This window comes from Lepidochelys kempii, chromosome 4, assembly GCF_965140265.1.
Source record: "Lepidochelys kempii isolate rLepKem1 chromosome 4, rLepKem1.hap2, whole genome shotgun sequence".
NCBI classification, from domain to species: domain Eukaryota; kingdom Metazoa; phylum Chordata; order Testudines; family Cheloniidae; genus Lepidochelys; species Lepidochelys kempii.
In genome coordinates, this window is record NC_133259.1 from 68,854,336 (window position 1) to 68,870,388 (window position 16,053).

Consider the following 16,053-nt stretch of genomic DNA (forward strand, 5'->3'; position numbering starts at 1 on the left):
CGCTGAAATTGGCCTTGCTGGGTCGAATTTGGGGTACTGTGGACACAATTAGACGGTATTAGCCCCCGGGAGCTATCCCAGAGTGCTCCATTGTGACCGCTCTGGACAGCACTCTCATCTCAGATGCACTGGCCAGGTAGACAGGAAAAGGTCCGCGAACTTTTGAATTTCAATTTCCTGTTTGGCCAGCGGGGCAAGCTGCAGGTGACCATGCAGAGCTCATCAGCAGAGGTGACCATGATGGAGTCCCAGAATCGCAAAAGAGCTCCAGCATGGACTGAATGGGAGGTACGGGATCTGATCGCTGTATGGGGAGAGGAATCAGGGCTATCAGAACTACGTTCCAGTTTTCAAAATGCCAAAACATTTGTCAAACTCTCCCAGGGCATGAAGGACAGAGGCCATAACAGGGACCCAAAGCAGTGCCGTGTGAAACTTAAGGAACTGAGGCAAGCCTACCAGAAAACCAGAGGGGCAAACGGCCGCTCCGGGTCAGAGCCCTAAACATGCCGCTTCTATGATGAGCTGCATGCCATTTTAGGGGGTTCAGCCACGACTACCCTAGCCGTGTTGTTTGACTCCTTCAAGGGAGATGGAGGCAATACGGAAGCAGGTTTTGGGGACGAGGAAGATGATGATGATGAGGTTGTAGATAGCTCACAGCAAGCAAGCAGAGAAACCGGTTTTCCCGACAGCCAGGAACTGTTTCTCATCCTGGACCTGGAGCCAGTATCCCCTGAACCCACCCAAGGCTGCCTCCCAGACCCGGAGAAGGGACCTCTGGTGAGTGTATCTTTTAAAATACTATACATGGTTTAAAAGCAAGCATGTTTAATGATTAATTTGCCCTGGCATTCGCGGCTCTCCTGGATGTCCCAAAGCCTTTGCAAAAGGTTTCTCGGGAGGGCAGCCTTATTCCATCCACCATGGTAGGACACTTTACCACTCCAGGACAGTAGCACGTACTCGGGCATCACTGTAGAACAAAGTATTGAAGTGTATGTTTGCTGGCGTTCAAACAACATCCGTTCTTTATCTCTCTGTGTTATCCTCAGGAGAGCGATATCATTAACGGTCACCTGGTTGAAACAGGGTGCTTTTCTTAAGAGGACATTAAGAGGTGCCCGTTCCTGCTGGGCTGTTTGCCTGTGGCTGAACAGAAATGTTCCCCGCTGCTAGCCACGGGGAGGTTGGAGGGGCTAGCCACGTGCTGAGGGAGGCAAAATGCGACGTGGAACGAAAGCACATGTGCTATGTATGTAATGTTAACAGCAAGGTTTACCGTGAAAAAGTGTACCCATTGTTCTATAAAATGTGTCTTTTTAAATACCGTCCCTTTTTTTTCTCCACCAGCTGCATGTGTTTCAAGGACCACAGGATCTTCTCCTTCCCAGAGGCTAGTGAACATCAGAAGGCGAAAAAAACACACTCGCGATGAAATGTTCTCTGAGCTCATGCTGTCCTCCCACACTGACAGAGCACAGATGAATGCGTGGAGGCAGACAATGTCAGAGTGCAGGAAAGCACAAAATGACCGGGAGGAGAGGTGGCGGCCTGAAGAGAGGGCTGAAGCTGAAAGGTGGCGGCAGCGTGATGAGGGGAGGCAGGACTCAATGCTGAGGCTGCTGGAGGATCAAACTAATATGCTCCAGTGTATGGATGAGCTGCAGGAAAGGCTGCAGGAGCACAGACCGCCGCTACAGCCCCTGTGTAACCAACCGCCTTCCTCCCCAAGTTCCATAGCCTCCTCACCCAGATGCCCAAGAACACGGTGGGAGGGGCCTCCAGCCACCCAGCCACTCCACCCCACCCCAGAGGATTGCCCAAGCAACAGAAGGCTGGCATTCAATAAGTTTTAAAGTTTTAAACTTTTAAAGTGCTATGTGGCCTTGTCCTTCCCTCCTCCACCACCCCTCCTGGTGCTTCTCTCCTCTACCACCCCTCTTGGGCTACCTTGGTAGTTATCCCCCTAATTGTGTGATAAATTAATAAAAAATGCATGAATGTGAAGCAACAATGACTTTATTGCTTCTGCAAGCTGTGATCGAAGAGAGGAGGGGAGGGTGGGTAGCTTACAGGGAAGTAGAGTGAACCAAGGGGCGGGGGGGTTTCATCAAGGAGAAACAAACAGAACTTTCACACCGTAGCCTGGCCAGTCATGAAACTGGTTTTCAAAGCTTCTCTGATGCGCACCGTGCCCTCCTGTGCTCTTCTAACCGCCCTGGTGTCTGGCTGTGTGTAACCAGCAGCCAGGCGATTTGCCTCAACCTCCCACCCCACCATAAACGTCTCCCCCTTACTCTCACAGATATTGTGGAGCACACAGCAAGCAGTAATAACAGTGGGAATATTGGTTTCGCTGAGGTCTAAGCAAGTCAGTAAACTGCGCCAGCGTGCTTTTAAACGTCCAAATGCATATTCTACCACCATTCTGCACTTGCTCAGCCTGTAGCTGAACAGCTCCTGACTACTGTCCAGGATGCCTGTATATGGCTTCATAAGCCATGGCATTAAGGGGTAGGCTGGGTCCCCAAGGATAACTATAGGCATTTCAACATCCCCAACGGTTATTTTCTGGCCTGGGAATAAAATCCCTTCCTGCAGCTTTTGAAACAGACCAGAGTTCCTGAAGATGCCAGTATCATGTACCTTTCCCAGCCATCCCATGTTGATGCTGGTGAAACGTCCCTTGTGATCCACCAGTGCTTGCAGCACTATTGAAAAGTACCCCTTGCGGTTTATGTACTCGCCGGCTTGGTGCTCCGGTGCCAAGATAGGGATATGGGTTCCGTCTATAGCCCCACCACAGTTAGGGAATCCCACTGCAGCAAAGCCATCCACTATGACCTGCACATTTTCCAGGGTCACTACCCTTGATATCAGCAGATCTTTGATTGCGCTGGCTACTTGCATCACAGCAGCCCCCACAGTAGATTTGCCCACTCCAAATTGATTCCCGACTGACCGGTAGCTGTCTGGCGTTGCAAGCTTCCACAGGGCTATTGCCACTCGCTTCTCAACTGTGAGGGCTGCTCTCATCTTGGTATTATTGCGCCTCAGGGCAGAGGAAAGCAAGTCACAAAGTTCCATGAAAGTGCCCTTATGCATGCAAAAGTTTCGCAGCCACTGGGAATCATCCCAGACCTGCAACACTATGCAGTCCCACCAGTCTGTGCTTGTTTCCCGAGCCCAGAATCGGCGTTCCACCACATGAACCTGCCCCATTAGCACCATGATGCCCACATTGCCAGGGCCCATGCTTTGAGAGAAGTCTGTGTCCATGTCCTCATCACTCTCGTCACCGCGCTGATGTCGCCTACTTGCCCAGTTTCGCTTTGCCAGGTTCTAGTGTTGCATATACTGCTGGATAATGCACGTGGTGTTTAATGTGCTCCTAATTGCCAAAGTTATCTGAGTGGGCTCCATGCTTGCCGTGGTATGGCGTCTGCACAGAAAAAAGGCGCGGAACGACTGTCTGCCATTACCCTGATGGAAGGAGGGGCGACTGATGACATGGCTTACAGGGAATTAAAATCAACAAAGGGAGTGGCTTTGCGAGAAACTGAATGGCCCCCCTCAAGGACAGAACTCAAAACCTCAAGGATAGAACTCTAAACTGGGTTTAGCGGGCTGTTGATTTCACAGAGTGAGGGAGGAGAAAATGAATACAAAACAGATCTGGTCTATTTCTTGTTTTGAGCCACTTCATCTATCTTTATACATCTTGCTGGCAGCAGACTGTGCAGTACGACCGCTAGCCATCGTCATCTCCTGGGTGCTCGGCAGAAGATGGTGCAGTATGACTACTAGCCATCGTCTTCTGCTGACTGCTGATTAAAAGACAGTGCACTGCCGGTAGGACTCAATCGCCATGAGACGAAACTTAAAAGGGAAATGACCTGGCTGAGTCACTCCCATGTTTGCTCAGGCGCCCCTGATCTCATCGAGGTCGGTTAAAAGAGCACCCAGGACTACGTCGACGACGGCTACCAGTCATACTGCACTGTCTGCTGCCAAAAGGCAATAAACTGCTGCTGTGTAGCAATGCAGTACCGCGTCTGCCAGCATGCAGGAGACATACGGTGACAGTTAGCTAAGCGGGCTCCATGCTTGCCGTGGTATGGCGTCTGCACAGGTAACTCAAGAAAAAAGGTGCAAAACGATTGTCTGCCCTTGCTTTCATGGAAGGAGGGAGGGAAGGAGGGCCTGATGATATGTACCCAGAACCACCTGCGACAATGTTTTAGCCCCATCAGGCACTGGGATTTCTACCCAGAATTCAAATGGGCGGCGGAGACTGTAGGAACTGTGGGATAGCTACCGACTGTTGCCTCGGTACTGCGGACACACTCCGCCAACTACATGCACTTAGAGCATTTGTGTGGGGACACACAAAATTGACTGTATAAAAACGCTTTCTACAAAACCGACTTCTATAAATTCAACCTAATTTTGTAGTGTAGACATACCCTTTTTGGTGATATAAATTGAGGACTTTTTTCTTTATTAAAAAAATAGAGGCCATGGCTGGAGTTGATTACAACACACAAACCAAACACAAACCCTAGTCTGTGCCCACTTATTGCATGCCCCAATTTGTTTGGTTTATTTATCGTTTGAACTAATGTGGTATAATTTGCCTCTCATGTTCAAATTATGCAAATATGGTGGGGATCCACAGTAACTTATCAAACGCACCAGGGAGAAAGGAACTTGTTTTTCTAAGACTAATCAATATATAATAAAAAGAATAGACAATATCTCAATTTGGTTCCAATGCAAAGAAATCAAACAGAAAGACAGTACCCTATGTAGTACAGCTCCCATATGGATCATGGTACTTACATGGGAAGCAATATCCAAATATCTCAGAACAGCACTCTGAAACCCTCAAAGGTAAAAAGGAGCACTCATCATGAGTGAAGTCAAAGTGAACTGTTTGACATTAGGCAAGGCAATTTGGTCATCCTGAGACTACTCTGCATAAAAGAAAAGGAAAACAAAAAATGCTTATACAAAAGCATCAGACCATTGTAGATTATGATACAGTTATTGCTGCAGTCAAAGGTAGGGCAGGCATATTGTTATTCTGTGGCATCGAGAGAAGACATCTCAGTGTAAAGCTTCGTGCTACATCACAGCCAGACAGTGGGTTTGTATTGCACTTTGTTCAAGGAAATGCATACCATAAAATAGGATCTCCCCTTCCCTTTACCTTCTTGTCCTTCAAGCCATCCCTAAAACTGGGGTCCCCATCTCATGTTCTCTTCTAGCCCCTTCCCATTTGTGGCAAAACCATCCCATCTTGCCTCTCTTCCCTCTTCTCTACTCATTCCTTCTCTCCCTTTTCTCAACCAGTCTCTTGCCATTTTACATTAAAACATATTCCTTTCCTGTCTACCCTGAATATAAAACAATCCCTCTCCATCGGCCTAAAGTGTATATTACATTTTAAGAGTTGTATGGCTATTGAGTCATGTAAGCAGAATTAGCAGTAACTATTAAATATGGGTTGAAATTCCATCCCATGTTTGTAATTATCCGTACATTTTCAATGTCAAAAGGGCAGAACAGCATGCAAGGTAAACATTTGTCAAGTTGGGTGGGGGGATATTTACAGACAAAATTAGAAAGTGAGTGTATAAGGTCAGATTAAGACACTCAGAGCTGAATAGACTACTGGTGAAGAGTGTGCATTGATTTCACTGAGTTGCACCTATTTACACCAGTGATTAATATTGCCCTGACTGTAAACAACATTCACTTCTCTGTAATAACATTGTGGTGATAAATTCATAACAAAGCAGATAAATTACGTTATTTTGTCAGTATGATTTGGGTACATAATTTCTTCAAATGCTTCTAAAAATGGAGAGATATGCTGGTCTGACCTCCCTCATTCACACATACACAAAACAATGTTAACTTCCTCTTTTCTTGTGGTTTTAGACACTGAATTTTGCAATAAAGTCCAAAAGAATTCCTGCTGTTGTAATCTGAAAATAACTATCCAAATGTACCAGACACTTATCCTTCCAGGGAAACACTTTATTATTCATATGTACCTGATGATACTCTGCCAGTCCTAAACCGATGTAATTAGACATGTTCAGCTTGGCATGGAAATCTTTTTGTGGTAAGATTGCTCACAGAATCTTTGATATGGAAAAGATCAGTCAGGTCATCTAGTCCTCCCTGCTGCTACTACATTATATTTTTCTGACCTTCCCCTTGAAATGCATCTTATGGTATTTGAATATTTTTTTTCTTTATAAACACACACATCCTCCTGTGAATTCTGAAATTAAGTTTTGTTAGTTTTATTTGTAAACTTGTTATAAGTAATTTCTATTAATATTTGCATACGCTTTCTGCTTAAAGATGTTTGCTAAGAAAATATTTATTAGGAATAGGAGCTTAACACAATAAATCAATACTTAACATTTCCTGGACCACAAAGATAGACATAAAATATTTTACAAAAATTCTTTATGGAATTACATAAAACAAATGCACAGGGTTTGTCTGTTTTTACACTGACTTAATCCCAAAAAAACAAAAACCAACCCTACAAAGATCACAAGAAAGGCATGATAAACTGCATTTTAAATTGTTGTTGCACTGCTGTGTAACAAGCCCTTGTTACAAAACATTAATTTAGTGTCTTTAAAAAGTCAATAGAAAATGTATTTAATCTAACAGAACTATTAACAGCTGATATTTTAACTGACTTTACACCTTGAAACCTTATGAATAGAGGTACTTTAGTCACAAAGTATGGAGAGTAGAGAGCTAGAAAAAAATGTTTTTTTTAAACCTTTAGTAGTCTTTTTTTAAAATATAAAATGCACTAATTTCCCAAAATAAGAATATTTTGACACATTAGTGTCAATTTATGCTGATGAAAGCTGATGACAGCTTCTTTCTAACTAAAGTTCATTTCACAAAACCTTAATATATTACATGAATATTCAAGTAAATTATTTAAAAATATTTTAAAAGCAGAAGAACTGAATTGTACAGTGTTTCATACAGATGGTTAGCTTAGGAATGATGTCATTTCCAGCTATATATATTTATAGATATTTATTTTTAAGACCATCATGACACTACCTGATATTGCAAGAAATCCTTATGGTTAATGTTTATTATTCTTCTATTTGTAATTCTTAAAATTAAATTTTCAGTTGCATTTTAATCAGAAGTTATGCCAATGACTTAATTCATCACCAGCTAGTATATTCCTCTTTCTGTGTGTTGCACAACATTACAATCATACTACTGGCCCCATTTTGTGAGATGCTGAACATCCTCAACTTCCATTGACTTTTATGGGAATTGATGGTGCTTAGTACCTTGCAAGTGAAAGCAATGGAATCATTATAATTAAGCAACGTAAAAAAGACAAGCTCGGCTGGATGCTGTGGGTTCCCCAGCATCAAACCTCTCACAAAACCCGCAAAGAGTAAAAGTAGTGTTCTTCTTGCAGGATGTCTTCTTTACACCTATCACCTGGAGTGATTTAAAAATGTTTTATTACTGACTCAAACACTGGATACTTACTGTGTTGAGAGTGAGTCACTCACTAGTCTTGGTCAGTGGATTTTGGACTACAACAGAATTCTGGTTTACTTAATATCCCCTGCAATGGGCAAATTCCAGAGCAAAATAACCCACAACAGGAAATTGGAATGAAAAATACAAACCATGCACAGTTTACATTACTATGAGATTTCAGTAATACATGCAAGACAATGAAAAAGTCAGAATGTATCAAAGTAGCAACGGTTAAAAATTTAGCGAAGTTTTCACAGTGTCTCTTCACAACTTTTTACTTTAACACAAGTGCATCACTTACCATCACTATTGCTCAAACATTTTAAAACGTCTCCTGGCCATGCAAATCACTTTGAAAAGAAAACAAAGCAAATTAAATTTCTTAGGCATTTTTAGACATTGAATACAACTTGAATTTTACTCAAGTTTTCAACCCTAGGAAATAAGTTGCTGTTATCAAACTAGAAGTTTCAGAGTAGCAGCTGTGTTAGTCTGTATTCGCAAAAAGAAAAGGAGTACTTGTGGCACTTTAGAGACTAACAAATTTATTTGAGCATAAGCTTTCAATTTGTTCTACTGTTGTGCTTTAACATTCTTTTTATCTCAGTTATATCCTGAGAGTACTAAATGCTCAAAGAACTAGCCAAATATGCAAAGTTAAACTTTGTTCAGCTATCCAAATTCTTGAACAAACAGAAGCTACAGGGAATTTCTTATTGGCATCCTCTCAATTTCTTCTTTCCCATCCTTCAGACTATTGAGGTTTATTCAGTTGCACTGTTATGCCTTTGCCTTCCAGAAATGTTACACTGCTTGGGCAGTTATTAAGAAGCAGAATTAGACTCAAGAACAACTGATATATTCTGTCCTAAGGAAAAAAACCACACAATTCCATTTTTTCCCAGTTTGCAATTTCAGTTTGACATCACATCATCACCACAACTCAACATTAACCCATAAAACAAAGACTAATTCCACTGTCATACACAGTGGGGGAAAAAGTCAGGAGGAAAAATGGGAGGCTCTATGTTAGAGATAATCACTCACTCAAAAGGAGAGAATCCAGCTTCCCCTTAGCTAACATTTCATAAATTAATAATTTGTTAAAATCATAAATCACAAGAATTTAGCTATTACACAAAATTCAAGTTTTAAAGAAAGAATAAATTAGTTACAGCCTTGTAAACAATTGTTCATTTGTGTAACATCTTTGAAGGAAAAAGAGTTCCCCTGTATAATAAATGAGACAGTACAAGGCACGCATTACACTTAAGAATCCAATGTGATAAAAATAGCAGATGCCTTCATCATCTTTGTTTGCTTTCAATTGTGCTATAGAACACTGGAGAAATATATATTTTTTTATATTACTGTCATTTGAAAGACTTCCATGACTGCACTCTTTTTGCTAATATATTTGTGCTATTTTATAGTGTAGTGTGATTTGCATCTGTTGAAAAGGATCTTCTCAGATGTTTTCTACAAAGCTGCCAGGGAAAAGGCCAGTTTTTCCATTTCGTTGCAGTGTGCCTTTGAACCAACCATCCTCACGTTTTTTGTGTACAAAAACAATGTCCCCTTCCTTAAGTTCAAGTTCTGCTTCACTCTGAGGGGGATAGGAGACCACGACCCTGTATCTGTACAATAAAAAGGCATTTTAGTTCAGAATTTTTACAGAATGTTGTACTGTTTACAAAAAAGTTCCCATACATGTTATTAGAACGGGAAGCTCCCTGGAACTAGTTACAGAGCTCATAAGAACTGAAAAATAAATGTATCCTGGACAGAAAATAACAGAAGGAATGTTAATATAAGGAATCCAAGTCAAATGTATATAAAATACCTCTTATGGTCTTTCATTAAGATTCCTGTAAAAATATATGATGGTTATGGCACACAATGGGAAAGAAATGTAAACACATTTTTGGATATATATGTGCTGTCTTCTTCCAGCTACAGTGACTTAACAATAATCAGACTTCAAGATTGCACAGCAGTAACTGTACTTCATTTCCCAATTGCATGATTATATGGTGGCATATTTTAAAAGAGTAACTAACAAGACATGTACTTGCTTGCATGTTTATTATTTTTGTCTTTCTAGATTATAAGATCTTCAGAGTAAGAAGCGTGGTACCTTATTTGTTTAGACAGTGCCTAGCATGTTTTGGGGCTACTGTAACACAAATAATAAATAATTACTGTACATAACGTGTAGATCAGCATTTTCCTTTGGCATCTGGACTGTTGAAGAAAAAAAACATTTTCTTTAAATACCATAAGAAAAAGCTCTTTCCAGTTATCTCACTGTAATATAAAATTAATCCTCTTACACTCACAAGTTACATACCAAAATTAAACACAGTTCCTAAAACTCACTTTCTCCCAAATCTGTTTTAAGCACATATAGGTCCATTCAGTCATCTTGGGCTATGTCTATACTACGCATCACTGACAGCGGCATGCAGCATACGTAAGGTGACCATATTTCCTAAAATAAAAACGGGACACCCCCCCAAGTGTCACAATGTAACTGTCCCCCCCCCATGGGGATCCCTGGGTAAGCAGTTTAGCATTGTATGTTGCTAGCGCTTGTATATGTGGTAAAATGTATTGTGGGAAGGGTTGCAGGTGTGAGTGTGGAGTGAAAGGTTCCTTTGCAGGTTACAAGAGGCTGTAGAGGGAGGAAAGGAGAAGGGAATGGGTTAACTTGACGCTCCAGCTAGGTCCCAAGATAAGATGCTGACTCCAGCCCAAGGCCACAGCACACAACTGACTCTCGGCTGCCTGCCAAGAAAGACGGGGGCCTGGATTCCAACCCTGACCAGCCGTGAGAAAGGAGGATTCAGCTGAACAGAACTGCACGAGCTGCGAAAACTAGTGAGACAGTGAAGGCCAGCAAGGAGGAAAACCACAGTGTTGCGTCCCTGAAGCTGGTGTGTTTTGGGAAAGCTCAGGAAGCCACGGAAGGCTGGTTTAGACTGGTACAAAGAGTACAGGTGACAGAGATCCCTAAACGGAATGCCCCCAAAAGACTCCAGGACTTAAAACCCTCCTGAGAGCTGAAGCAAACTGGAGCTCAACAACAGACCCTGGACGGCCTGTGCACAGGACAGAACTCTCGTCCACCCTTCCCCCTATTCTTTTGATGTTACACCCAGGCTTGGCCAGTCTCAGGTAGGGCATGTGAGAGTATGAAAGTGGGTTAGGGCGCAGGCAATAACGCTTTCTTTCTTCCCCTGAGTGACATGGGGAGCCCCAGCACTCACCACTGTTATTTTATTAATAAAACTTAGTCACTTGGTGTGCTCCTTCATCTCTTCCCCTAACGATCCTGTGGCCTCAGCCTGATCACCTGACGCCCCAGGCAGATTGGTAACATAAATCTGTCACATTTTTGGTGGAGAATGGTGCGCGGTGGGGGCAGGAGCTATGGAGCTCACAAACTGGTCTGCCCTTGGTATTTCATGTTTGCTCTGGCCCGGCACGGTTGGTATTTCATGTTGAGGATTTTAGGATTAAAGGTGTGCCCCACCCTCAGTCATAGCATGACTGAGAAATGGAGGGCAGTTCAGCATTCCTCTCTCCACCCCGGTCAGCAGGGGAAGGGTGCAGGTGGGTCTACTACCCCTGGCCGTAGACATGCTGGGCAATAGGAGGGGGGTTTAGAGACCCTCGCTCGAAGAGCAAGGAAAAAACCTCGGTGCATACACCCTCAGTCGTAGCATGACTGAGCATAAGAGGAGAATTTAGGGTTTCTCGCTCTGCCCAAGAAGGGTTTTGGATTTGGTGTATGGGCCCTCGGCGGTAGAGGACCGAGTAATACGGAGGGAGGCTTAGCGTCTCTCCCTCCAGCCCAGGGGGGTGAACATTGTAAATCCCGGTGTTGGCGTGGGCAACGTGAAATTTCAAGTGACTAGAAAAACCTTAAGAGCTGTACTAACGGATTGTAACAAAAGAGTTACAAAGGTAAAAGAGATTCATAAAGAAATATGTTCTGGCAGTATTTTCTATATGAGACCCAACTCTGAAGGATATAGGAGTGTGGGCAAATAGTGGTAGCACCTGTGTACAAAATGTTTAAAAGGAAGCAATCCAAAGATGATACTTTGTTCAACAGATTACTCCTTTTAAACAGATCTTTCTCTGTTAAACCAAACTCGGAAGGATATAGGAGTTTGGGCTGTGTAGTATTTCTTGTGAGTGATATTGTGGTGATTTCACAATTTTGAAAGAAATGTTTAAGGAAAAGGACCAGGAGGGGTAGGAGCTAATTAAGGAGCCCACCCTCCTTGCTAAATTAGTAGTGGAACAAACCTTGTGCCCAAGGAAAGGGACGGCGCAGTGAGAAAAACAGGATCGGGCCCAGACAAGCAGGCAGGCAACAGATAAAAAAATTGGAAAACAGGTTGGAAGCCCTGAGGGCATAGTGAAAGGAGTAAGTGCAAACATGGGGAATTCAGATTCCTGAAACAGTACTTGGAATGGTGAAATCTGAGTTGATGGACATGTCATTTTGGGAGATAAGCAAGTGATTTAAGGAAAGAGAGTGAGAAGTTAACTCTGCAGAGGCTGGAGGGAATTAAGCAATTGAATGTTGTAACAGTGTTAAAAAGGAAAAGTGTTACAGAAAGAAAATTCTTGGTTTCTTTGCAACCACTCTGAAGGTAAAATGGGCCTCTTCCAAAGGAATGTCTGTAAATAATCCAGACAAAAAAATTGTCTAATTGAAATCATTTGACTATGGACAATTTAGTCAAATTTGCTAAAAGAATATAAGGGGGTTCTATTGGAACTTAACTGCCCCAAATGTATAAAGGGATTGTAATCTCCTTCCCCCCCTCCCAGGCTCCATGTCCCATGCTACCCGCGGCTGGGGCTGCCCACCCCCAAGCTCCACGCCACCTGTGGCTGGGGCTGAGCCCTATGCTGCCTGGGGCTGGAGCTCACTCCTGAGCCCTACTGCCACTTTGCATCACCGCCCCCCCACCCAACGTTCCTCTGTGCCCCTCCAGGGGGGCGTGCCCAACTTTCTTGGTAAACTGGGCATTTGTTTGTTTGTTCTTGTCAACTGATAGGTTGGGAAGAGCAAACGGGATGCCCATTTGTGTCAAAAAAGAGTCAGGATGGCCAGGACAGAGCTTAAAAATGGGACTGTCCCGGCCGAAATGGGACGTATGGCCACCCTAAGCATACTTGTAGCTACACGCTGCAGTGAAAGGCAGGGTACATCCATATTGCAGAGTGCAGCTACGTAAGTCAGTGAAAGGCTCTGGCAGAAAGCAGACAGCAGGGGAGGGCTCCCGCAGGGTGTGGGGGCAGGCAACAGGACACTACACTGCTAAAAACAGCAGTGTAGACAAGGAGGTATGGCTTGGGCAAGTAGAGAATCAATCATGTAGGGTATGTTATCAGTTACTTACCCATAACCTTCTTACTATACTTGCCTAAAAAATACCACAGGTTTATGCATTACCTTTCACTTCTGTCAACTTGGGTTCAAATCCTGGCTTATGACACTGTAACCCAGGAACCCTCTTGCTGCCAACTGGCAGAGAGCACAGGGAAGCGTAGAGTTTTACTGGCATCCCCTGGTTTGGATATATGCATAATAATTCACTAAAGGGTGGCATGTGAGGTCTTTACTGAGAGCCAGCAGCCTATTGGTCATGATAATAATTGCAAAATGTACGTAGAGATAATATTTAAGCAGTTGTGTCTATATTGAAAATTATGTTCTTAAGGCAGGTAATCAGATTATCTCCCTGTCTGGCCATTGTGTATTGTGTCCCCCAGTGCATACCCTACTTGCACTCTGAGACAAATGCTGACTAAGAAATTGCAAAATCTACAAGAAAGGAATATACCGGGGGAAAAAACAACCTACAGGGGGCGTCCAGCTTCTGAACAACAACAATGGATTGTTTGTAAATATATACGGTGCAAACAGGAACCCTGGATTAGGGCTGTCAGTTAACTCATGCGATTAACTAAAAAAAAATTAATCGCGATAAAAAATTAATTGCCATTACTCACAGTTTAAATTGCACTATTAAACAATAGAATACCAATTAAAATTTATTAAATATTTTGGATGTTTTTCTACATTATGTATTCTGTGTTGTAACTGAAATCAAAGTGTATATTATTCTTGATTACATATATTTGCATTGTAAAAGATAAACAAAACAAATAGTATTTTTCAATTCACCTCATACAAGTATTGTTGTGCAATCTTTGTGTGGTGAAAGTACAACTTACAAATGTAGATTTTTGTTGTTGTTACATTTACAGGAGATAATACTGCACTCTTCTTATTTACAATATCACCAGAAAGTGAGAACAGGCATTTGCATGGCACTTTTGTAGCCAGCATTGCAAGGTATTTACATGCCAGATACGCTAAACATTCGTATGCCCCTTCATGCTTCGGCCACCATTCCAGAGGACATGCTTCCATTCTGATGATGCTCGTTAAAAAAAAATAACGTGTTAATTAAATTTGTGACCGAACTCCTTGGGGGGAGAATTCTATGTCCCCTGCTCTGTTTTACCCACATTCTGTCATATATTTCCTGTTATAGCAGTCTCGGATGATGACCCAGCACATGTTGTTCATTTTAAGAACACTTTCACTGCAGATTTGACAAAACGCAAAGAAGGTACTAATCTGAGATAGCTACAGTACTTGACCGAAGGTTTAAGAATCTGGAGTGCCTTCCAAAATCTGAGAGTGATGAGGTGTGATGCTTGCTTTCAAAAATATTAAAAGAGCAACACTCCGATGAGGAAACTACAGAACCCAAACCACCAAAAAAGAAAATCAACCTTCTGCTGGTAGCATCTAACTGAGATGATGAAAATGCACATGCATCGATCTGCACTGCTTTGGACTGTTATCGAGCAGAACCCGTCATCAGCATGGATGCATGTCCCCTAGAATGGTGGTTGAAGCATGAAGGGATATAGGAATCTTTAGTGCATCTGGAACGTAATTATCTTGCGATGCTGCTACAATGGTGCCATGAGAATGCCTGTTCTCAATTTCAGGTGACATTGTAAACAAGAAGTGGGCAGCATTATCTCCTGCAAATGTAAACAAACTTGTTTGTCTGAGAGATTGGCTGAACAAGGAGGAGGACTGAGTGGACTTGCAGGCTCTAAAGCTTCACACTGTTTTATTTTTGAATGTAGTTATTTATTGTACATAATTCTACATTTGTAAGTTCAACTTTCATGATAAAGAGATTGCACTACAGTACTTGTATTAGGTGAATTGAAAAATACTATTTATTTTGTTTTTTTACAGTGTAAGTACTTGTAATAAAAAATAAAGTGAGCACTGTACACTTTGTATTCTGTGTTGTAATTGAAACGAATATATTTGAAAATGTAAAAAACATCCAAAAATATTTAAATAAATGGTATTCTATTATTAACAGTATGATTAATCACAATTAATTTTTTTAATCGCTTGACAGCCGTACCCTGGATCTTTCACCAAGAAGGCAAACTGAGAGTGTGACTTGTCCCATGAACAGAAGATCACAGCCAAGCCTGGCTGTAAAATGCTGGAAAGACTTTGGGTGTGCATTGCCCTGTAAGACAAGAAAGTATCTAGTTAAGTAACTCTAGGTTCTAGAATGTGTGTTATGATTCTATTTTACATGTAATCATTTTTTCCAATACATCTACGTGTTATCACTTGAATCTCTATATCTATAACTTTTATTTGTTTTCACCATGAACGTATCTAAGTGTTGTGAGTTAGACTGTGGTGTGAGGTGTAACTGGTATGCTGGGGTGCATTGCTTCTTGGAAGCAGCAAATCTGTAACTACTATAAGGCTTAGTCTACACTAGCAACTTATGTCAGTAGAACTATGTCGCTCAGAACTGTAGAAAATCCACATCCCTGAGCGACACAGTTATACCAACTTAACTCCTGGTGTAGACAGCGTTATGCTGATGGGAGGGCTTCTCCCATTGACATAGCTACCACCTCTTGGGGTCGTGGAATTTCTATGCCAACAGGAGAAGCCCTCCTGTTGGTGTATGTAGCGTTTACAGCTCTTTAAGTGTAGACAAGCCATGAGTGTCAACAGGGGCTGAACACTCTGGGGTGTCAAGACACTCAGAGGGCTCAGGGGTTGGAATGTTCCTAGTACTAATCTGTATAGAGACAGGGGGGCCTGTGTAGGCCTAGAGGGGTGGGCTTGTTGTCGTCTGTGGCCAGTGACACTAGGGAGCTGACCCTCACCAGGCAATCAAGGACACCTCATGCTAAGGGCAGGTGGTCGTGAGGTATTTCACAACCCTGGGTACTCTTAGGAAGCGTCACAGACATAACAAGAGAACATTTGTTTATGGACACATTTCAAATTAAATATTTAATTGCCTATGAAATACTTGTTATCTTTTAAGACTTCTTTATGTCCAACTACACTGTGTCAGCTGGTTCACCCCATCAGTTCATTGTCAATTCCTTGAAAAAATT

The 16,053-nt window shown here is 42.4% G+C and overlaps 1 protein-coding gene across 2 annotated transcripts in view; it reads right to left on the bottom strand.

Moving 5' to 3' along the window:
• Positions 1 to 7,006: 7,006 nt before the first annotated feature.
• The window catches only part of SH3RF1 (SH3 domain containing ring finger 1), a 160,846-nt gene continuing 151,799 nt past the window's right edge, over positions 7,007 to 16,053 (bottom strand). The window contains exon 12 of one of the 2 annotated variants that reach the window (XM_073341607.1): positions 7,007 to 9,194. In XM_073341607.1, coding sequence (XP_073197708.1) covers positions 9,026 to 9,194 — 169 coding nt within the window. In that variant the 3' untranslated portion in view covers positions 7,007 to 9,025. Of the gene's footprint in view, positions 9,195 to 9,228; positions 9,802 to 16,053 lie in introns of those variants that run through there. The other variant, XM_073341608.1, reaches the window with a different exon arrangement.